At 38.1% G+C, this 25,000-nt stretch overlaps 1 protein-coding gene across 5 annotated transcripts in view; it reads right to left on the bottom strand.

Moving 5' to 3' along the window:
- Positions 1-25,000, bottom strand: part of LOC122349179 (sodium/potassium/calcium exchanger 2-like) — a 33,564-nt gene that overhangs the window by 6,322 nt on the left and 2,242 nt on the right. The window contains exons 2-8 of one of the 5 annotated variants that reach the window (XM_043245120.1): positions 24,718-25,000; positions 11,684-11,722; positions 11,026-11,134; positions 9,755-9,769; positions 7,260-7,310; positions 3,605-3,685; positions 2,975-3,057 (exon numbers count right to left, since the gene is read on the bottom strand). The exon at positions 24,718-25,000 is cut by the window's right edge and continues 681 nt beyond it. In XM_043245120.1, the coding sequence (XP_043101055.1) occupies positions 2,975-3,057; positions 3,605-3,685; positions 7,260-7,310; positions 9,755-9,769; positions 11,026-11,134; positions 11,684-11,722; positions 24,718-25,000 (661 nt within the window). The remainder of the gene's footprint in view (positions 1-2,974; positions 3,058-3,604; positions 3,686-7,259; positions 7,311-9,754; positions 9,770-11,025; positions 11,135-11,683; positions 11,723-24,717) is intronic. The other 4 variants (XM_043245122.1, XM_043245121.1, XM_043245123.1 and 1 more) reach the window with 4 other exon arrangements.

Below are 25,000 nucleotides of genomic sequence, written 5' to 3'. Positions count from 1 at the left end.
TGCGTTATTCGTTTATGCACTTTTTACAAGCTGGTCTCATAAAAATACGTAGCTCTTTGCACTTTTTGTTCAACACCGCTTTTTACGTTCTGTCGCAATTTCCAAGAGAAATGTCCACAGAGTGTCGCTAAAACACAGGTTCAATACGTGTGCCCTGGCACTTTTCTATTATGTATTGCGATCGTTCAGAATTAAAATATTTGAGGACTCTTGCTACAACTCAATGCCCTACACCACATCCAAACCTAAAACAGTTCGAACCGTTTTTCTGAACCGTAGTTACACAGGATTTCGGAGCAGCATCTCTGTAGTCCGTGATCCACCGAACAAACCTACCATCTACCAAAACACATAGATACCAAGCTGGATGTGTGTGACGCTCACATTCAGAAGCATCCATTTTACAAACATCCCAGCATATTATCATTAATACAACATGATATTCTTCAAGTAGTTATGTAAAAATGACACTTTATTTGGTAAAACTCTGTAATTAATGTACGCTGTACAATAAAAGTACCGTGAATCAGGGAATATAAAGTGTGACCAGACTTTTGCCTCCAAAATCGAATTAATAGTCATTAAGGTAGTTCCTGAGTTTATGTATTGTTTTAGATATTAGAGATGTAGAAGATAGTTATGCAGACTACATTTATATAGCAAGGGCTCATAATAATCGGTGGTCCATCGCATCAAAACACTTACAGTTATGGTCTAACATAAGTTTTGATGCTCATTGCGGTTCTTAAAAATACAGAACATCAAACGTATCTTTACTTTTTGAAGATTCCAGTACAGTTTGTCCAGGCATCAGACAATCCTAAAAGCTGGAACCTTTCTCTTCATTAATAATGTATTGTTTGATTCTGCACAGGCTCCGCTCTCATTCTCTCGTCTCGTCTCCCGGCCCTCCCACTCTTTTTTTTTTTTTTTAGTAACTTTCAGGACAATTTGTCTGGACATAAAACAATCTTAAAAGTAGGAATCTGCCTCTTCATCAATAATGCATTGTTTGATTCGGCGCATGGCGGGGTTTACCGGACGGATGGCTCCTCGGTCCTTTCTTCTCTCCAATACAATAAAAATATACTTAAATCTTCAGAATAGAGGCCATTTTTAATCAAAACGTGAAGCAAGAGAGGCCACGTTTGTTTAGAGCGGTTTTAATCTTTGCAGATTTCTCTCCTGATTCAGACCAGACCACTTTTTTTAACTGGAGGAAGCGTTATTTTGAATCACGGGCTCGTGTTTTATTTAAAAACAGGAGCTTGATGATGGATTTCTTTCTTACGAGCTGACTTTTCCAGATGCTGTTACATCTTAGATATATCATATATGTATTCCCACAGTATTTTTTTAGTTGTGTTTTTCAGTGTAAATGTCCGCAGATTCTTAAATGAAGAACCCTGAAGTAAAAAAATACAAATTAAAACAAATATCTGCCAGTGAGCTTAGAAAGATTAACTTAGTTCAATTCAAAACAGGTTTTAATTCTCTGTTTCACTCTCGGTTCAAATATACTCACTTAATTATCTTGAAACATAATGTTTAATTTTATTTAGGTGTCTTATTATTATTTATATAAGTTGTGTGCATTACTACTTTTTGTGTCAAATAAACTGAGCTAGTTTTCTCTTTTTGTCCAAGAATTGTTCGTATCTGAAGTCATTTTGCTTCTCAAGTAAATGTAGCGATAAAAAAGAGAATAGTTTTTGCAGTTCCTGTCCATAATGTCACCTTACATTTAAAAGGCAGCGTTCAGAGCACGTCTGACCTCCGGTGAATGTGCTCTAGTTTGCTCCGACTAAAAATGCGTAAAAATATAGACAGTGTGACCCCAGTCCTCGTCTGCTCGTGACAAGAGCGCTGTGTTTGAGTTGATCTAAAGTTCACGAGTGATGGCTCTCGTGAGCAGGTTGTCACGGTGACATTGAGAGGGTCTCTCGGTGCATGCTGGGCCGTCTGTTCTGCTGGCATGTTGCCGTGCCAACAGGGGGCAGAAGATGAGAGCGCTTCATCTTCTGTGTGTGTGTGTGTGTGTGTGTGTGTGTGAGGAGACGCAGGCCAGCAGGAGGGAGGCGGATGGTCAAATGTGTTTTCCATGGAGTCATCATGAGCGTGAGCTTTCTACAGTCCTGTCGTGACTTGGCCTTCACTTCTGTTTCCAAAGTCAGCGCTGTGATTCACTTTCTGTCCTTTTTTTAGCATCCAAACATGTGTAATGAGTTGAGCGTACAGTAGCACGTGTGTCTTATTTTAGCATCGCTGCGATATCTTTTTGTTACCTTTTTTCATTGCGTTTCATTTATTTTTCAAGAAATGTCGCCGAATTAACTTTTTTTCACGCATTTTACGGTTTTAGTCTTAACAATAATCCCAACGCCAATATCTACTGGTTTATTTTAGCTCGTTCTTCGTTATTTATTCATGAAAAATCCTCCAATGTTTACTAGCTCAGAATTTGTTAAACGTGTTATACTAGTGAAATAAAAACCACTGAACTATATGCAAGGTTGTTCCATGTCAGAATTAAACATAATTCTTCTCCACACTACAAAAAATATACGCAAAAATGTATTAATTTTTTTATATCATGTAATGTGCTGTGCTAAGGATTTATTTCCTCCCATGTCGGGAACCACTGAAAAACACACTGAAACAGCGACGGAGATATTAAACACAAACGACCTCTTTTTGTCTCCTTCGGGGTCAGATTGATCTCTCATCTCTTTTTGAATTTTTTTCCTCTTTCTTTGACATAATATTAATGAACTGCATTTCAGCCTGACATGTTATTGTTGTTATTATTATCTGTTCCAGACATAACTGAACCCAGTTTTATTATAAACAGCAGATCATACTCACTGCTTCATATCTTTCTAACTCCTGAGTCGACTCAGAATGCTTTTAGTATGCTGGCCTTTTTCTATTTCTGTAGTCAAAGGTTATATAGTGTGTGGTTTCAGCAGCTCACCGCATCTCCATCCTGTCCAGCGGTGCCGTTCATCGGTGGAGTCACGTCCACCTCGACATTTGAGCTGTTCGGCAGATTTTTATCTGTAACACAAACAGAAATGAAGTGAGTCAAGTCAGGTTGTCTTTACTAAACGGCCGGTTTAAGCGTGCACATCCTTCTAAAGCGGGTCTAGCGCGCTGTAGTCTTAGCTGCTTTAGCGTTTAGCGTCTCATGCTAAGATCTGAAAACGAAAACGTTTTGTCTACAAAACATTATAATGGTAGGTTCGTTGCAGCGGCAGAAACGGAGAAAGTAAATGGTTTCGAAAGGGTTACAGATGTTCTGTGGTCACATCAAAGAAGCTGCTCTCAACCGCCCTGCTTTTGATGCTAATATGCTAATATGAAACTGTTAACATAATTTCCCACTTGAAGTGAAAGTCCGTGTGTGTCTTCAACACACAAGCAGTATTATGGGATTAAGTCATATTAAGATACTTCCTTTCATTTCTATAAAGCGCACAAGCAATAGTAACCTTGAGGACATTTTTATACCTGATCACATCGGTTCTTGTTCACTTCATCAGTGGATTTAAAAGAGATAGATAAGTGAAGTTACTTGACCTCAGCTCTTCATACTAGCACTTACCAGCAACTCCATTTGAGTCCTCCACCTGGCATTTCTTTTTGGCAATTTTGTGAAGGATGGATGCCTTCTCGCGAAATTTTCCTGGAAAAAAAGCGTATAACATTTCTTTTTACACCTTTTCTGGAAACTGAAAGAAAGTAAAGTACCTGTTAACCTATTTTTTGTATTTTTACAAAACTATGCTTGTAGATAATACTTGTAGCACTTTATGTTTTCAACATACTTTGAATTAAAAAAAATACACTTCATAATAATGTCGTGAAACTTTTCGGTTTGTTAAAGCACTAGCATTTGTGAAGTGCTCGACTTTTAAAAATGTTATAATTTAAACATGAACTAGATTGAAATTCATTACAAATGAGAAGTTTTAAATATATTTAAATACGACATGCAATAGAAATGTGAGAAAGCATTTTACAAATTACAAGTTACATATAAAGATTACCTATAAAGTCATATTTAAGTGCAGCAAAATGGATCTATAATACATTTCAATTTATTTGCAATTGCTATTATCAACACTTTTACTTTTAAAGTATTTCATCACATCATAAGCACTCTTTTTTTCTGTTTCACGAGCTCATCTCTGCACACTATTCACAGATACCACATAGTTTAAATGTATATAGCTACTTTAACAAATAAGTCCTGACTTAATGAATCTGTTTTAATGAAAGCAGTCACTCCAGCACGTGCCATAAACAGTAACGCCTTTAAACCGCATCTACATTCACTGTTTAGCACAGCCTCTTGTAACTTAGAGCTTGGAAAAATGTCAAAATACCATTTGACCTTTAATGCAACCTTCAAACCAACAGCACAGTAAACACAGCTGCTTGCTGCTGGTTCAGGAGATTAGAGACAGTCTATAACTCAGCATGGAGAGCAGCACCAGACCCACGAAGCAAACATCAATAGAGTTGCACAACCTTTCAGGATCCATCGGTGTGGAATCGCATGCGGTCACACACACACACACACACACACACACACACACACACACACACACAGGGAGAGAGACGGCAGCAGTAGCGTGTTCCCGTCTCGTTCTGTGTGTTTTCCGGATGAAACCGCACGTGCACCAGCTTGCATTAAAGCTACGGATATAATAACGCGTGCTGAACTGGTCTCACTTGACTAATGGAAAACATCATGATCGGTGAATGTCTTTGAGCTTCCTGAGGAATCGTTGACTCTGATTGGCCGATAGACAGACTGTCCTGTCCAGTCTGGCTCGATCGGTGCGGTGACCCCGATCAACACACACACGCATGTTACCAACCTACGCATCATTAACTCGCCTGGGACGTATGGGATATAAAGTGGCTTTGGAGTTAGTTACTAGTAGGGTAGTCAGGATAGTCTTATCTGATTGGCTGAATACTGCAAGCGCCAGACTGAATCGCCTCACTTTATAGTCTGTTCACAGTCGGCATACACTTCAGGTTCAGGAATCAGTTCTCCGTAAATGTGCTGAACTCCTGAATACACCTTAAACACTGATTTCTAGTCGTGTCCTCTTTTGGAAGCACAAACGAAGCAGTTTGACTTTCACAACGAAAAACAACGTCTCCAGAACATGGCGCCCACGGCAACACTACAGCGACAATAATAGCTCCGCCTTCCTTCTTTGGTTAAACATTTGGGCGGAGTTATAAACCCACTCTGTGATGTAGAGAAGTGGGGGCGTGTTTAAACGAGTCATTTTTGTCATAAAGAATATCTCATGGTTATGAGACTTTAGCAACGTCTGGGATCTTATCTATGCACTAACAGCTTGTAACTCTCCAAAGAGAGGAAAACTGAGAATAGCATCATACTGTATGACCCCTTTAATTGCATTAAGAGAGTCATGAAAGTGTCACTTGCAGCCTTTTATTTCATCATTTGTTCTATTATTATTTACGACTCTCTCTCTCTCTCTCTCTCTCTCTCTGTCTCTCGTTCTTTCTTTCTTTCTCCAAGTGCACATTACTCAATTGAATTAAGTGCACTTCTTTTTCACAGGCGTCTAGTTCAGACAGGTATTGTGTGGGCTATTGTTGGGTTGCTCTGAATACAAGCAGAGCTTCTCTAAATAGAGACATGAAATATTAACTAGCGTACCTTCCCATGCTGAATATTATAACATTAAAGTCTCGTACGGAGGAGGGAACTAAAATTAGAAGCTTTTTACTCTGAGTAACACACACACAAACTGTTGTCTTCGATGTTATGGATCCTCAACGAGAGTTAAGCAATTCAGCCATAACAGATGTCTAAGAAGCGCCGTTATTGCATTAGCGAGACGTGAGAGAGAGACGGGCTGTTTTTATTGCATTATCCCCTGCATAACTCTAGTTATAGAATGACTCACTCTCGGCCTCAACACCATGACGTACGTTTCTTACCATCTATTTCCGTGTGTCTGAATGCAGTCTCACGGATTGCCGAGCGCTTACAGACGTGACCAACTTTGTTATCGGAAAACTCATTGGCGTACAATCCACCCACCGCTCTGGTTCATGCGTTTCAGAGACTATAAAAAGCAGCAGTTTTAATGCGTGGATCTATTTTTTAGGTTTGTTTATTATTTAGCGAAAGTCATTAATCGTGGCTTGATCTTTCCTTGCCAGGTGATATCAGAGACTCTTTAAAGCGTCTGTTTGGACAGGCTCAGGACGAACCATCAGTATTTTCATGCTGCAAACCTGCTAAAGGCTACTTGTGTTCAAATTAAAATGCTAGAAAATTCCTATTTTATTAAATTTGATGCATTTCTCAAGCCTTTAAGTCAAAACCTTAATGAGAAACCTGACGTATAGAATCTACTCCATGTCTTCTGTCGTATGAGCGATCTTTTAGGTTTCTTTAGCATTGTTTTTAGAGAAAACATTGCGTCTCAGACCCGATCAGGATCTTTTAAGGAGCGTTTGTTTCCAGAAGCTTCACCCTCTCTGTTCCTCAGCGGAGAAGCCTCCGAAACATCTCACATCTTCTGAGGAGCATTTATTTCTTCATGTTTTAATAAGCATTGGATTGCGTTACGACTAATGATATTTGCTCTATTTTATGTCAGTATCTGCTGTACTTTTTTATAAAAATGTAATCTTACTTTTCAGCTTACATTTTTTTTCTGCTCAGTTTTAGTCCCTGAATACAATTGAGCTGCTTTTCACTGCATATTCTCACTTTATTAGACAATATGAGTCATAAGAGCCCAACGTATCAAAATGATGCTCAACAAAAAACACCAATGCAAACAGATTAAATTATCATTCTTTAAAAGTTCAATTAAAGTCACATAAATAAAGTTTACTAGTATTTCATATGTCAGGCTTTACAGGGATGAACATACATTACAATAAAAAAAATAATAATCAAAAATAAATCAAAATTCATTATAAACAAGCAAGAACAAACAGAACAACCAAAATAAATAAATTAAGTCATTCATGGACAGAATGATAGAAAAAAACACGAAAATTCAAAACTATAATAAAATAGGGATGAAAACCCCGATTTGCACTTATGTTAGTGAAATCTCGGCAGGAGGGTCATGAAACTAAAAATGGAGGAGAAACCTCTCTCTCACACACGCATGAACGAACGGCATCGTGGGTAGAGAGACGAAGCAGAAAGAGAGAAACATGAGGGTTGACAGAAAGAGGCTTACCTTCCTCGGTCATTGAGTGATAATATTTTAGCTTGCCATAAGTCCCCAGCTCTATAATATCACACACAGAGACACGGGTAAGGAAACACACGCTGGCACAAATACACACACACACACACACACACACACACACAAAAACATGTAGAAGTGTCAGTGAGAATGAGGAGGAGGTGATGTGGTCTAAATAAATCTTTCTCTAGGCCGATCTCACAGGCATAAGTGCAAAAAAACTGAACAAAATGACAAAAATGTTTATATCGAGGTGATGCGTTACGAACCTAAAAGTTTACTTTATTTAAACACAATTAATCTGTAAAGTTTACACGATTTTAAAAAAGTGAAATATCATTACAGTTATGTTAACAAACATTAAAATGTAATTGATCTCTGCGCTCAAAGTTGTATTTTTAGCATCATTACTCCAGTCTTCAGCGTCACATGATCCTTCAGAAATCGTTCTAATATTCTGTTTTGCTCTGCATACCAAATCATTAATATTTTAAACATCTTCAGACTTTATTTTTTGTCCAGAATGAGCTGCAAACTTTATCAGTCAGACTAAGTGAGACTAATAGCAATGCTATAACGGATTATTTCATGCATAATTTATCATTCTCATCCCAAGCAAAGTTGATTTTCGTGCCATTTTCATTTTACTGTGCAGCCTCTATCTGACTGCTGATTGGCTGGTGGTTAGAAGTCGCAAGGTCGTGACTTTTAGCTTCAACTTTGAGCAAATGAAATTGATTAAAGTCCCACGTGCTTTAAAAAACACATCCGTCGTGCTTTATATATTATACATGAATGATCTGAAGGGGACTTTAATATTTAACCGAGGACATTGCATCTAAAACGAATTTTAGAATCGCGTGAAATATAATGAACAGTGGATGCCAAAGATTTAAAAATGCTTCATTTAAGGTAGTGCATTTTTTTCATTAATAATAGCACTGGCGTGAAGAAAATCAATGCTTTTATTTATGCTTTTTTAAATGCTGTGTACATCATAGATGACAGAAGCCTGCTCTTGTCCAGCAGTGACCTTGCAGGACGACCTCTGCAGCTGCTGACCGCTCATCCCAGCGGCGCAAAGCTTTTAACATCGATTCGGTCGGGAAAGGGTGTGCGACTGCGTGAGTGTGTTCACGTTACGTCAACAAAGGTCGCAGGAAAGACGCGACCAGACGGTTATCGGTGCGTGTGAGCGTCTGCGCATGCGTATGCCATCGGCTGCGAGATCCTATGACGGTTCACAGCATCTTTATGAATGTGTGCAGACAGACCGCTCCAAAAATAGTGTCTGCTCGGCGCTGGAGCTCAATAATCAATACACACTGCCGTGCAAGAGGTCACACACACACACACACTCTCACACTCACTGCATGCAACGTTTGTCGTGTCTGAGAAGCGTAAAAAGCTTGTGTGTGACGAGAAGCGATGAATTACGTGTGCGTGTGGAAAAAAACACGCTCTGGTCACTTATCATGTGTTCAATATCAATTAATGAACTTATGCAATTCATCTGGGGAGGGTGTTTTACTCCAGAAGTCCACGTGCCGAGGTACAGGCGGGATGCTGGTCACTAAAACAAATACTAAAACTAATACAGAGCGTAACGAACGCAGTCGCGGCGTGTCTTTGGGTTTATGTAATGCTTGACGCTGCGATGCTGCGAGAAACACAGGAAAGTCAGCTTTCTGTAGCTGAGGTGTAAGAAAAAACAAACTAAATCAAATGAAAAAATAGATTCATAAATATGCTAAACATACAGGCGCGCACACACATTATTTTATAGTAACAGTATTTGAAAATATAATTTTATATGTATATATAGATAGAGAGAGAGAGTCAGACAGATAGATAGATAGACAGATATATATATATATATATATATATGTATAGACATTATGACCAGTTACACAGACAGGCCAGGATTAGGCCATAGTTCAATTCATAGATTTAAGTAAGTTTTTATAAACATGCCTTAGAAAAAAGCATTACTTGTGTGCATCTTGAGACAAAACTTAAGGCGCTGATATGTTTTAAGATCAGCCAGTGCAAGCTTCTTTCAGTTCAGGGTTACGTTTAATAGATCAAGAAGTTATTTAACTGTAATCTAATTTGTTTACACGATTTTGTGCTAATATTACAGTCACTGACATGGAGGAACAGTAAACAGTGCTTGGGAGAAAATATATATATATTTTTAAAAAAATTCTTATATGAAATCAATCGACTATCTTTTTTTATGTGCCTACAAAAACGCATATATTCACATATCAGTCATTATTTACGCACATGTGAGCAACATGACATGTTAGGGTTATGGGTTACATGAGATGGAGCTTTAGAGAGGAAAAAAAAAACACACAATGAAAAGTGACAAACACACGTGAAAACTTGAAAGAAACAGTGTCTCTGAATGCTGTGAATAAACAGAGACAGGCAGCTTCAGCCGGGACTGTGATGACAACGAGATTTAGAGAATAACTCACCAGAGTCAGCGAATTCTGAGGAAACAGCAGACAGAGAGAAACAGAGAGAGACAGACAGAGAGAGAAAGAGATGAAAAAAGAGTCTAAGCCTGAAAGAAACACAGTTTAGCTCTACCGCAAAGCCATGTAGTGAATAAAAAGATGAGATGTGCTACTGTTCAGATAGCCATCAAATGTTTCGCTGGCTTATTTCCTGCTTCATTTCTGTCATCGTTTGCTCATTCTCAAGTCTTCCAAACCTGTGTGAATGTCGAACACAAAGGAAGATATTTGGAAAAAAGTTTGTAAGTTTGGGTCACCATTGACTTCCATAGTATCTTTTTCCCTACTATGAAGGTCAATGGTGACCCAAAACAGCCTGGTTACAAACTTTCTTCAAAATATCACCTTCCTTTGTGTTCGGCAGAACAAAGACATTCATACAGGTTTCTAACAACTTGAGAATTTCATTCCTTCAAAGACCCCAAAAAAATTAAAAATGTAAACTTTAACAAAATACATACGGACTGATAAAGCATTGAAAAGAAATCTTACAACTATGTCTTTTTGTTTTTGGTTTGGTTTGTTTATAAATGCACGCATGAGTCATCTTTAATTAAACTATCGCTTTAGCTTTACTTCAGGACAGGTTTTAGCATGACAGAAGCTGACAGTTGTGTGAAAGCATGAACCGAGGTCTGATCTGAGAGCAGCGTGATGAACGTGTGAGGAGTGTTCTTCTGAGGCCGTCTGAGACTACCTGCACACCTTCTTTATAAATAAACGTGTGTTGCTAAAATTGAAATGAATTTAAAATAAGGGAAAAAAAAAACACTTGAGGAATTCATTAAATAGATAAAAATAAATAAAATGAACTGTGATCATTTAAAGTACAATGCACTTATTGTGCACGTGCATGCTTTTACATTGTAAAAAGATTTACATCTGTATTACATTTTTACATCTGTAATTAATTTCAATTACTAATTACATTGTTGATCCATCTCTTACAACCCAAAGTAAGTGCATAGTAGTTAATGTCACTTAATGTAAAGGGGACCCCTACGTTATGTATATAGATAGATAGATAGATAGATAGATAGATAGATAATTTGTTGTCTTCACAGGATTCAGGAAACTACTTGAATATGAATATTAACAAATGAGAAATATTAACAAATGAGACCTGTATGGCTTAATATTAAGTTGAATTAATTCAGATCACTATTCTGCTCATACTAAATGTGGATGGTGTGTGTGTGTGTGTGTGTGTGTGTGTGTGTGTGTGTTACCTTCACTGAGAGGGTCGAGTGTGTGGATCATCAGATGAAAGATGCTGTTCCTCATTAGGCTGTTGTGTAAAGAGGCGGAGCTTCCTCCTCTCTGCAGGCGGGGTTTGGCCTGTGATAGGAGGAGAAACACATCAATCAAAGCGGTCTGGATGTCCTGACCCTTCAGAGGTCAAGGTGACCGGGGTCAAGGGTTAAGGGCGGGCTTCATCTGTCTTCAGAGCAGCTGATGCTATGGCAACATGTCAGGGCAAGCTGAAGAGTCAGCTGCTGATTAACACAACCGTACAGGTGTCAGGAGAGTGTGTGTGTGTGTGTGTGTGTGTGTATTGTGCTGAGACAAACACTGAGTAAATTGCTCTGAGGATCAGGGATCAGAGCTGGCAGATGTCAAGGTGCCGTTTCTCTCTCTCTCTCTCTCTCTCTCTCTCTCCTTCTATCTATGAATCTATCCATCTCTCTCTGTCTGTCATCAAAATATATTTTAAAAATAAGTAAATAACAATATACTCCCATGAGTGGATCTTTCTTCTATCGTGGATCACAGGGTTTCATTACATAAACATCATGCTTTACAACACCGCACAAACACGAGTACATGGACCGACAAACACACACACACACACACACACACACACACACACACACACACAATACTTACCGACAGCTTGCTGTCATCCTCCACTGCAGTAGGGCTCAACTTCACAGTCAAGAGATGAACAAAACACAGAGAAAGAGAAGAGACAACAGCACAGAGATGAGAGACAGGAGCAGCAGACAGAACACAGACATCAGACTCAAAGAGACACACACCAACAACATCCACCGACAGTGTGTGTTTGACCTCTGACCTGTACATACGGCGTGTCTGACCTCTGACCTGTAACTATAGCGTGTTTGACCTCTGACCTGTACATACGGCGTGTCTGACCTCTGACCTGTAACTACGGCGTGTTTGACCTCTGACCTGTACATACAGGGTGTTTGACCTCTGACCAGTACATACGGTGTGTTTGACCTCTGACCTGTACATACGGTGTGTTTGACCTCTGACCTGCACATATGGCGTGTTTGACCTCTGACCTGCACATATGGCGTGTTAGACCTTTAAATACAGTGTCTTTGACCTCCGACCTGTAAATATAGTTTGTTTGACCTCCGACCTGTAAATACAGTGTGTTTGACCTCTGACCTGTACATACAGTGTGTTTGACCTCTGACCTGTAAATATAGTGTGTTTGACCTCCCACTTTTTATAAAGTGTGTTTGACCTTCGACCTCACAGAGAGTGTTTGACCTCTGACCTGTACATACAGCGTGTTTGACCTCCGACCTGTAAATACAGTGTGTTTGACCTCTGACCTGTACATACAGTGTGTTTGACCTCTGACCTGTAAATATAGTGTGTTTGACCTCCCACTTTTTATAAAGTGGGTTTGACCTCCGACCTCACAGAGAGTGTTTGACCTCTGACCTGTACATACAGCGTGTTTGACCTTTGACCTGTACATACAGTGTGTTTGACCTCTGACCTGTAAATATAGTGTGTTTGACCTCCCACTTTTTATAAAGTGTGTTTGACCTCTGATCTCAAAGAATGCATGTTGACCTCTGACCTCACACATTGTGTTTGAGCTCACACCTCAGAGAGTGCGTACTCTGACGTTACTGAAAGTGTGTTTTGGCCTTTGACCTCATAAAGCATCTATCCTGTCCGCTGATCTCACCAAATGCATGCCGTGACCTCAACTAGGAGTTTGTGACAAGTGAGTATTCTGGTTTTGCCAAGGTTGTGGTGTGACCTCAGACCCTACTAAATGAGTTAGCATTTGACCTCTGACCTCACAAAGTATATTCTGTGACTGCTGAGCCTACAAAAAGTGTTCTGACCTCTGACTTCTCCAAGTGTGTGCTGTGACCTCACTCAACGTGTGTTATTGAATATGACCTCACTGACTGTGTGACCTCTGATGATGCCAAGTGTGTGCTGTTTAAACATTTAGCCTCTAAACATCAAATGACTTTTACTGCACCAGCGCTTTCCAAGATCTGAGTAAAAAGACAGGACCACACCCAAAAACCAATGAGACTGAAACCGTTCAATCTGACCCAGCCTGGAGTCACACGGCTCGGTCTAATCCAGTTCAATCAAGAACGGTTTTACATTCAGATGGTCTCATGGAGTGTGTTGTTCTTGTCAGAGTAAGCTGTGTACTGTATTATTTTAATGTCCTCAATCCAACAAACTGCATCAAAGCACTATCGAGCTGAAAGGTCATCAATTCAGCAGGTAAAGTAGAACCACTGGAACCTCAATTATGATGAAGAAGACTCTAAAATGAGCTTTTAGGGCTAAATTAGCTCTAATATAGAGCCCTGGAAGGCCATTTTAAAAATGAGAAAATCAATTTGTACCCAGTTCACTCAGTACAGAGTGTTAAAAATAAGCATCCATTCCCATACCTTTTTTCAACCTTTTAAAATCTATTTGCATTCAGAGAACTGAGAACACTAAAGTCTAGTATCTTCATAAAATTTCCAATATAACTCCACATAAATAAAAAATAAGACAAATAATTAGAGTAAAATAAAAACAATAACGATAAGATACCATACATTCATAAATATATAAATACCTAACTGTGCAAATATATATATTATTGATAAAAGCATGAATAAACAAATAAATCTGCTGCCTCCCCCACTTCCTAATTACTGACCCAATTTTCTGCAAGCAGAACTAATTACAAAAGCAGCCACTTCCATCACCTACAGGGGATTTCAGGACAAATCACAAAGGAGCCAAATCATCAATCTCCAACATTTAGTAGAAATGTTCCCAAAATAAGGCACTATGAGAAAAATACAATCAACCATATCACTGCCTCAGCTTTGACACCAGTTTATGTTGGTACATGTACTACCTGTAACCAGCTAAAAGGTGGATCTGTGCTCAGGGATGTTAACTAAACGTAGTAACGTTTTCTCTTAGAGGCTCAAAGCAAGGTTTGATGATAGGAATCAAAAGTAAAGCTGATAAAAAGAAGAGCTGGGCTGACTAATTGGAGGCATTACAGATTAAAGATTAAGCCTATTACTTACCAAATCTTACCAAAAAGCCCCAAACTCTGACATGAATGTACGATACATCTTAAATAAGACTCTGGCAATAAATAAATAAGGTTAATTTCATTTTATTTAGGTCATGGTGTGTGTTTTTGTGTGTGTGTGTGTGTGTGTCAGGGTCACCTTGGAGAAGGAATGAGGGCCAACAAAACAGAGTTGGCGAAGGTTATGATTATGATCGCAGGCTGCTGAATGAACATTTATAAAGTAAATTTAGTAATTATGATAATTAGCCTTTGACAAGCCTCATCACTGAGACTGATTGCAATCAGACCTGCTTTAACCTGGTAAGCAGCACCATGACCCCCGCATCTACACACAAATACACGTTCATATTTCTTCATAAAAGTACTACACTTTGTACATAAAATAAGAATTTCAGATTTACACTTTGAATGCTGAACGGGGTATTTGAACTGAAATGAGGATGAGGAGAAATCTATAAATGGAACTCTAAGAAATATATCAAATACTGATGATAAATTAAAATAGCAATTTAAGAATTTATATTATCCTATATTATATTACATTATCTTTGGCCACTAATTTACGATTTTTTTTCAAATTACAAATGATATTATAAGCATCTAAGTGAATAAAAGAATTGGGTAAATTTAATTTTTTATTGTTTTTTTTTAAACAATTTATTTCACCATTTACATTGAGGGAATTTGAAAATGTAATAATCCTAATTTTATTTTAAATGTTTCCTAATTGTATCGTATTGCATCATAGTCTGAGTGAAATGAAAAGTGAATGAAAAAGCGCAATGGCCACCAACCAACACTTAAACCATCGTGATTTTGCAAAAAAAGAAAAGAAAAACTGTTTCGTATGCATTGTGCAAATTCACCCAGCAACAGCAAGTATTTCTCCAGCTGCAATCCCAGAGCAGCAGCAGCAGCATCATATGATGCTTCAGTAAGGAAAGTCCTGCGCCTCTGCTCTGCCTTCAACATTAGCTAATTCCCCAATCTTTTAAAATAGCTTCAATCGATTGAGCCTCAGGTTTCTGCCTGCAGCTCCTCACCTTCAGTACTCGTCATGACTGACCTTGCCCAGGATCAAACACAGACTGACGGGATCTCCTTACATACATACACACTCGTCATTTCGTGTTCACACAGCGGCTGACTGCGGGACAGGAACACCACAATGGGAATGGGAATGGGAATGATGTCTGCGTTTAATGGATCTACATTGGGTTTACTAATAATGCTGTCTAGCGAAAATGGTGCATAGTGGAAATTTCTCTGGCGTGAAAGCACTTTCAATAAACAGGACACATTTAAACCTCATCGGAGGCACAAATGAAGACTATTAGATTTGTTAAAAAGACACTTGACCTTCTTGACTCTAATCAGCATTGTGTCCAAAGAGCAAGATTATTCTCAATTCTAATTGGCGCAAAAAAAAAGCAATGCATGTTTCTGCATGTTTACTTACAAGCAAGAAGTAAAATCAAGTTGTTTGCAAAACTGACCAGACTAAGACAGCGGCTGCAGAGTGTGTTATGGCTTAATATTGATTCATTCTTACGTTTATTTAATAAAGAGTCATTATTCAAGTGGGTATCATATCACATTAAGATACTCATTAACTCAATGTAAAGCTTTGACTGCACGGCGTAAATAACGTGAACAAGTTATTGACTGTTTATGTATTTTTTATATTTATGCATGTGAATTAGGTTCCGCGAATGTGAACAAGGATACGCATTATAACTGAGAATAATCCCTCTCCATATGTGTCCCACATTTTGCATGCGGCCCTGTTAGCAGACGATGTCAATATGAAGTCAATATGAAATAGAAACTGCAACTGATTTCCGTATTGTGACGTATGTTGGAATGAAACTGCTTATCAAACAAGAAAAAGCAGGGCAGGACTTAATCTTATCCATGAGTTATTGATTAGATTGCGAAATGTGAGTGCTGCACACCAGAATAGAGGCAGATCTGAATGCAACGTCAGCGGAAACGAGTGAGTCATGTCACAGGAAGAGTTTTGTGTGTGTGTATATATATATATATATATATATATATATATATATATATATATATATATATATATATATTTAAATAAAATGGAAAAAAAAATGGAAAAAAAAAGATGGAAAACACACACAAACACACAAACAGACACACATATGTTGTACTGTTTTTTTGTCTATGGATGCATCGTTACAGTAATCTATGTTTATTTAAGAGAGCGATTGATATGCATCTCTATTTCACATTTACATTTACTATTCAGACACTCTTCTAATGCTGATGAGCGCTGATATCAACACAATGATCTGGAGGCGTGGTAATTAAGTCCACAGTGAACACACACACACACACACACACACACACACACACAAGCGGCAACAGATGCAATGGCGAACTGAGGGTCTTTGTGTGGTTACAGGGTCAAGCTTTCACTGGTCTCATATGGACAGGATGTGTTATTTTTAACATTCGTGGGGTGATAGCATCAAGACCACTTAGTCCCTGATGTGTGCTCGACTGTTACTGAGCATATATCACCCAAAGCTTAAAACCAATCCTGTTTCTATCCCAAACTGAGAAACCTGAAATCCTGTTTTTCTGTAAACTCAAATGATTAGAAACCACAGTAACATAAAATACATGCTTAGTCTAGAGCAACTGTCTAGAACAACTGCTATGCCTAGTAATGTGATGTGGTGTTCCCCAAGGCTTTATTCTTGGTCCGTTTTAACTAAACTCAAGTTCACAGGTTTTACAAGAATATCTATGTATTCTAAATAATCTATATATGTATATCATTCTCGGTAAAATGAGCAAACTGCATATAATTTATTTATTCGTTTATTTAAAAAAAGGTCAAATATGCTAAATGAATTAACTAAATAAATAATTAACTTTTACATTAGACTTTAATGCTATCAGAGTATGCCTAACAGTGTGAAATATGACTAAACTTGATCGAGAAAAATGACACAAGGTGTGGAAGGTGGGCATTAAAAAAGAACATATGCATGTGTGTGTGTGTGTGTGTTTGGTTTCTTTTTTGAGGAAAGCATTTTATATTAATGATAATTATAATAATAACACATAATAATACTAAAAAAGAAAGTAAATTTGCCATTCATGGTATAAAAGCCTGGATTACTAAAACACAACCCTAAAATCTGTAGTTAAATGGAGTCTAAGGATAATCGTGACCTATCTGCTCGCCCACATGGACCCAGGTGTCACAAGCTCTCTCGCAAATATGAGAAGAGACAGATCAAAGCTAGTTAATAAGGAGATTAGAGAGATTAAAAAATGATCACAAAATCCGCAGCAAACGCATCACACCTTCGCTTGCAGCCGAGCCGGAAGAGCTTTACATTACAGGCTGTCACAGTTTTCACTCTGTGTTAATGTTCTTGATGGAAGAGCCTGATCAAGGTCATGGATTCGCTGCATATGTGCTGAACACGTCTGAGTCACCAAATGAGAAGCATTCGATATTTGCCTCACGCTGTTCCCGTCTCATGTCACTTTTTTTTTATCCCACTAAATAAAAAATAAAGACGTTCAGCATAATACCCAAGCTGCTCTTTTGGATATAATAAATGATTTAGGATGGCAAGCTATTAAAAGTAACTAAAAGCAGTCCATACGACTTCTTTCAAGTCTTCTAAGGCAATCAACACTTTTGTGTGAAGAACAGCTAAAATGTGTGTGTTCACGAGTGGGAAGCGTAAGAATCAAAGAGCGTAAATGGGAGGATTATGGGATAGGGATGAATTCGCTGCTGTTTGAGCATCAGGAAGGGGAAACGAAAAAAAAAAAGCTCTTATTCACCATCTCTACAGCTACACGAAAAAAGAATATGCAAAAATTATTACAAGTTTATATAACAGGCATTCAGAAAAGCGTGAGACGCACAAACGCTCCTCTTCTGAAGCATTTTAAAGATCGCAAGCCTTGCTCAAACAGCAAGCGGCAGAATTATGCTAAAGAACAAAAGCTAAAGAGGTATATAACATAATATTATTTCAGATATAATATTCTTACGCTTCATATTTCAGAACCGAAAATGATCAACAAAACAGCATACTTCATTTACAGTTTTATGCATGAAATAATTTTTTGGGGGCATTTGGGCAACGCACGAAGATTTAAACTCTTCTGGAATCGATTGTAAGGCAGATCTCTTGTGTTTTAGTGCTATATAAAGCCAAGAACACTGAAGTTTGCTGCCCGAAGGCATTTCACGGCAATGGGAGCACATTTTTAAGACAATGTCAGGATAAAAATAGTGCAACTTTTGACATGCGCTGAAGAAGATCAATGGCAGTTTTAAAAACGATCGAGTAGCGAGATGATTCTGGCACTGGGATCAGCATATTTACAAAAATATACACGTTCACATTTGCAAAGTAGGGCGAGGGAGAAGAAGAAATAGTAAAACAGATCCGACCGTGTCTGAAGTGACAAAAATTCAGCTGTGTTTGAACAGTTTACAGGTCATTTCAGAGAATGTAAAACAATCTTGTCCAATCTTGTCTTGTCCAAAAAAACTGATGAAGTGGAAAGAGTATGGTCAGTTCTTATTTCATGCTGACTAAAGCCAAATAATGATGCCTGCAACCATAGACTTCACTGGAATCTTGTGTTTGCCAAGGATTTATTAAATAATGGTCCAAATAATGATCTAATCATGAAAACCAAACTAAAGATAGTAAGAACTATTAATACAGATAACCTTTTTTTACTGCATTACTGTAGTTAGGTATTACTGTTTTAGCTCTACGAAGATGCTTTATGATATATAGTTGTGTGACTTTTCTTCATTTCAGAAATCCACTGCTTGCTACTGACATAGACGTGGACGAGCGATCGGGAACCATCTTAGCGTTCTCCACTCTTAGTCTATATTTTATTTATGCACTCGAGATAAATCCAGATTTACCAGGCAGCTTTTAAAGCTCATACCTCCAAAACTAATTTCCATCTCTTGTCACAAGGTAAGACTAAATCCTTGGGGATAATCAGAGCGTCGGTAACAAATCTCACACAAAGGTCCTTTACCTGAACCAGTACAGAAACAGAAGAGTCTCTAAATACCCTGCATACGATCTCATTTCTGCCCAGAACACCCACACAAAACACCCTGAAAGAGTGTGCAGTTCTGCAGATGATACGTGCTGCCAAAAGGACCCCTTTGTCTTTGGTAAAAAGGCTTTAGAAGATGATGCATTTATAGACTGCCAAATAGCTCGACATTCTTAAAACAAGAACAGTTCTTTGTCATTTAAAAATAAGGATCTGGAAATGTACATTATCTTGTACCCAATTGCAAACTTGCATTAATGTGTCAAAATCAAGAGCAAAAATACTTATATGGTACTTTTCACAATTCACAAATGATGACGTTGCCGTTTATAATGTAGTTGCGTTTAGATTATTACAGCTGTATGATAATACAGTTAGATTTTCCCATTACACATTCAAGCAGTTGAAATCTACTATATCATATTCATTAAAACAATTATAAATATATTTTCTGCAAAGAAGCATAAAATCCTTTTCAGCCCATTAGCCGACAATTTTCTCAAGTATATTCTATCTTGATTTTACAGTTCATCATCCGCATTTATGAAACATTTAGAGGGTTAGAACTGTAAATGACAGTAATTAAAAGACTGAGAGAAGATGAGTCATTTCTACTTTCATGTCCCGGCCTATGTCTTAAAATATTAATATAGTTGAGGCTTAAACTGACAGTGTTACAACATGCCAGATTTGTAAATTAGGCTATGCATTACCCATGTTGCAGATAAGTATCATCATTGGTGCATTTTGAGCAAATAATCGTGAAATCCAGAGTTCTAGCAATAATTCAAGGTAAAATAAAGTTTACCAGAAACATACTTCTGTGACTGTGACTGAAATGAAGAGAATCCAGCACAAACAAGCAAACAAGCAAATAACTAATAATAACAATGTCATCATTATTATTATTATTATTATTATTATTATTAGATATTATTTATTATTAATGAAATATTTGAGGAACCATCCTTCCTTAAGATTACAGAAATTGATACATTATCAACATCATGACCGACAATTTAATGCAATCTGTCAGTAAACAATGGCTTACGATATTCACTGTAAATGAGTTACACTCAGTTTTTGTGCCTTGCAATCCCTAGAATGCTATTGAAATATTTACCTGTAAAACAACACAAATATATTCATTTTAAAAGCTAGAGAATTCAAAATTCACCGAGCTGGAACCAAAGACCACCAAGTGAGGCTTCATGTGTATCTCTGGGCCTCTGAGTCATGTTACACCAACATTAAAACACAGTAAGAGCGTCTTCCCACAGAACCGGTGTGTTTTCCCTTCCCTTTTGTTAAGCTGTTTTTCACAAACGCTTCACCTCACTTCATATCACCATAGAGACCTGTCTGGTGTCAAAGCAATTAGCGTTGAAGAAAGACAGCGGTGGCCATCCTTGACACATCAGCCTAAGCTAATGGCACAGTGAGATACATCTGTTCTACTGCATTTATTACATCTCTAATATTATGTCTTTGACATCAGCATACAGAGATTCCCTACCTTTCTAACCCTGTATGACTCCAGCCCACTTAAGTCGCCATGACTGAAACACAACAGCAGATCCGAGCAGAGGGCCAAGGAGCCTTTGATATTTCCCAAGATTTGTTCTTCCTTTCTAAAGGACACAATTTGCTCAGCTTAACCCAGCAGGGCTTCGCCGACACTTGACATTGTTTAATCCCTTGTGAACAGAATGACGCAACGAGCAAGACTCCACAATCCAACAATCTGCTGCAATGCTCTCTCCTTTGAGATCCAGCACCGCAAGACTCCTCCTGGCCAGGACTCCTTAATCCACGTTCGCTTACAACAGTGTCAATGCAGGAGTTCTGTGGGGCCAAATCTCAAAGAGCATGAATGTGTCACTTTTAACTAAACTTTCACAGTACGATGCACATGATTCTGCAAGTTGAGTTGTTAAAATGGAGAACCGACAGGTTTAGGACTAATCCCGTTCCTACTCTTATACTCCTCCGTTTTGTGTGTTTACATGAAGGACCAAGAGTGTTTCAATTCTCTTTTGGTTGGAGGGGTAGGAACAGATAGTCCTTCAAATCAACCATGCTTAAAATGAAAATATAAATATATGAGGGTGTAGTGGTGGTGCCCCATTTCTTTAACCCTTGAAACACTGTTTAGGACTCTGTTCTGACTAGGTGAAAGGGTATAATATAAAACTGGGATTGGGCCATAGTTCTGAAAACAGTTCCTTGCACCTATATAACAGGGATACGCATACCACTACTTTCCTTCAAGGTCTTGAGCTGCTAACACAAAGGTTATAGGTTTCAACATTTTTAATACCTGACCAAACCTTACGATCCTGTGGGAGTAACAGATGTCAGGACCTGCAGAATCTGCAAAGATGCGATTGCAGTAACTGCAGCATTGATCCTGAAACCAGTTTGCTGAATCTGTGCATGTTTTGAGTTAAATTGTGCAAACGGCAAAAAATTGTGCAGACTTTTCAAATGTAACTGATTAGATGCATCCTAATCAATGGCATTTTCATCATTCAGTTTCAGAGATACGGGGATCTCAATGAGGCTCCATTTTTCAAACTGTTAAATATTACCCATTTTGAGTGGTTGGAAACCAAATGTTGGTAACTTTGTACGCTGCTGATACTAATTGCATTTACAGCAAAATGTTGAAACTAGAAATGCCCTCTATCAAAACAATTTTATTGGACCAAAATATAGCTGCTATTTGGTTTCTGAATCAAATTTTTGATTAACAGAATCATTCTTCCTGGATTGTTTGCAGGCAGCACAATTCTTCTGTAGGTTTCCAAAAATATTTGGGATTAATGAAGTAACATGCTTTGCAGACAATCTTAAAGTTTCTTTATAAATTGCGAATCTGCTTGAGCCGTGGTTGAGGCTGCTTTGAAAGCTGCAGGGGTTAGGGATTAGACTCAAGGTTAAACTGTGGTATTAGATCATGATTATTGTTAGTCGAGGCCTGGTTGCGGTAGCAGAGAGAAATGGATTATGGTACATAAAGCCTGCAGGATTATTTCAGCTGCATCCATGACTGCTGCATCACAAATGAAGAGCTTATGCCTTCATGAACAACCAAAACAAAACTATATTCACAGTCATGCATGAACGTGTGCATTTGAGTCTATGTGCATCCCATGAAGAAAACATCAATCTGTTGCCTGGCAACATTTGAGGGATGATTCAGGTCCAGTTTTGTGTGTTCACAATATATATGACTCTTCATCATCCTCATGAACTCTTCGCTCTCTTTAACGATCTCTCCATTCAATCCTGACCTGTCCTCCCACAAATCCCAACTGTCCAGCAAAATAACCGGTCAGTCCCTCCCCATCCTTTTCTGTTAACATGGTTTGTATTAACTTTTGATTTGGTAACACTTTCTGTGACTTTCTGTACTTCTAAAACATTATAAAGGTATTTGTGAGGTATTATAATAAATGCATAATGCATTATAAATAACATTATATTATATTGTATCATGTCATGAATGTTCATAAGAACAGTTTTAATGTGTTATTATTGATATGATATATAGACGATATAGTTTGTTGTGTGTTGTAAATAGTCATACTTTCAATAACAAATACTGTATGTAAATATTATAATGTATTATAATAGTTTTTATGATTATTCATGAGATGTTATAACATTGTAAGTTTTTTTTTTATAATGCATTACAATGCCTTAAGAATACCCTTGTAATGTATCATAAACACAGGCTTTATAGAAAGTGTTTCCAATGCTCTCTATAATAAAATTGTTACTTGTAGTAGTTTAAGTCTCTGCATAATAGCATGAGGGGGAGTCATGTAGTAGCAACAACAAACAAATGCAGGACAGAATATTATAGCCCTGGAGTGCTCTGTGACAGGCGTGTTTTTTAACAAATGTTACATAACAAATAATACTATACTATGTACTAATCTTATTGGCCTCTCCCAAATAATGCACTTGATGTGGACTTATGTTGCTCTAGACTTCATGGACATGCACGAGTGAAGACCACATTAAGTTTGGGACGGTCCCTTAAAAGATCCACCTTTTTCCTGACGTAAAGATGGGTGACGCCATTTGTAAATGGGTACAGCTTCCTGTCTCATCCGTGTCCAGCTGATTTTAGCTATACAAAACAGTGTGTTTTGCTGTTTGTTATTAAAAATTGGTGCGCCCTGTGTGACATCTTAACTACGAACACACTTGTTTGTGGTGAAAGCACTGATACCATTTACTGCATGTTGTTATTTTTCTCGTTGTAGCGATGTACCTTAAAAATGTTTATGTCGGGGTCTGGAGGAATAGGTTTTGGAAACACTGGAACATGACTATGCTCCCCAGTTACAGGTCTAAAATAGTGTTTCCCAACCCTGTTCCTGGAGGTACCTCTACTGTAAACCTTTTGAATGTCCCTCTGACCAAACTCTTTCAGGACGCTGACGAACACTGAGGTAGGGTGTCCAATAAGACTGCTTCCAATAGTTCACTAACTGTTAGTGGACCAAAAGAGACTTGGTCGACCAAAATTGTATTAGTCACAAAAAAAAGTAAAAACATATAAATAAATCCACAGACAAAGTCAGGTCTGCAGCATGATGGAGGCATCAGTGAGTTCACTTGCTTTTAAAATACTTTGTAACTTTTGCTCATACAGATAAGCGTAATCTTTAGAATCTGTAAAGACTCTACATTTGTTGATGATAAACTTGATTATGAAACTTAGTGTAAACTTATAAATATGACTGCATATCTATAGAGAGCGAAATGTGTACTTTCAAATTTACTAATTCACATGGAAAAAATTATTTTCCAATTATGAGATAAGTATGAAATATGCATACAGGTGCATCAGTTCTGCGATGGTGATGAGTCGGGGTTGCCAAATTCATCTCTTAATGCCAAATCAAAGTAAGCACTAGTTTAGCAAAAAAAAATTTATTAAAATGTTAATGCAGCCTCCTTACCATTTCTCCTTACACATTCACAATCATTAGCTTCTGCAGTGCGCTGTGGCAAGCTTTAAGAGTGTGCTTGAGTGCTTATAAGGCTATGCAGTTATAATGATTTAAATGGTGTTTTAATAAATGTGCGATTAGTCGACTAATGCTAAAAATGAATGAGTACTAGTCGATGAGAAAAATATTCCGGTGAGGGCAGCCATAGTGTCCAATCTGATATCCTGTGATACAGGAAGTTATCCATGCTTCTTTTTCACAGTGGATTATTATTTGGCGGCCTATTGAGTTCCTTCAACTCCACTCCTGGAGGGACAACGTCTAGCAGACCTGCGGTTCCTACCTTAAGGAACTAAAGCCTGCAAGACACCAGCTCTGTTCCTCACCCTTTCTCTTTGGGTTTGGAAAGCCAATATTATGATATGTCCCAATACTACAGTAATACTCAGCCCAAAGGCCGAATTACTTCTCGACCAGTCCCAAACTCAAATGGAGGTACAGTTGGACAGTAAGTGGAATGAACTCACCTTTGGTTGGGCCTCCACTTCCACCACCTGGTTTCTGTTCATGATGCCTTTGACGAAAGTCTCTACATTCCCATTGAACTTCATGAAGAGCACATACGAGGCGTAGGCCAGCAGGAGACTGATACTCTCCCAGTGCGTGATGTAGTTATCCAGGAAGAAGACGATGAGCATGATGAGGTCGACGATGTAGAAGAAGACGTCCCTAAACAGAGGCCACCACGTCAGGTTCAGGATCTCTTTGGAGAAGACGGCACACATTCCTATAACGAACAAGATGTTGAAC

The sequence above is a fragment of the Puntigrus tetrazona genome, chromosome 7 (assembly GCF_018831695.1).
Source record: "Puntigrus tetrazona isolate hp1 chromosome 7, ASM1883169v1, whole genome shotgun sequence".
NCBI lineage: Eukaryota > Metazoa > Chordata > Actinopteri > Cypriniformes > Cyprinidae > Puntigrus > Puntigrus tetrazona.
The sequence above is the reverse complement of the archived record's forward strand: the minus strand, read 5'-3'. Positions and strand labels throughout refer to the sequence as shown.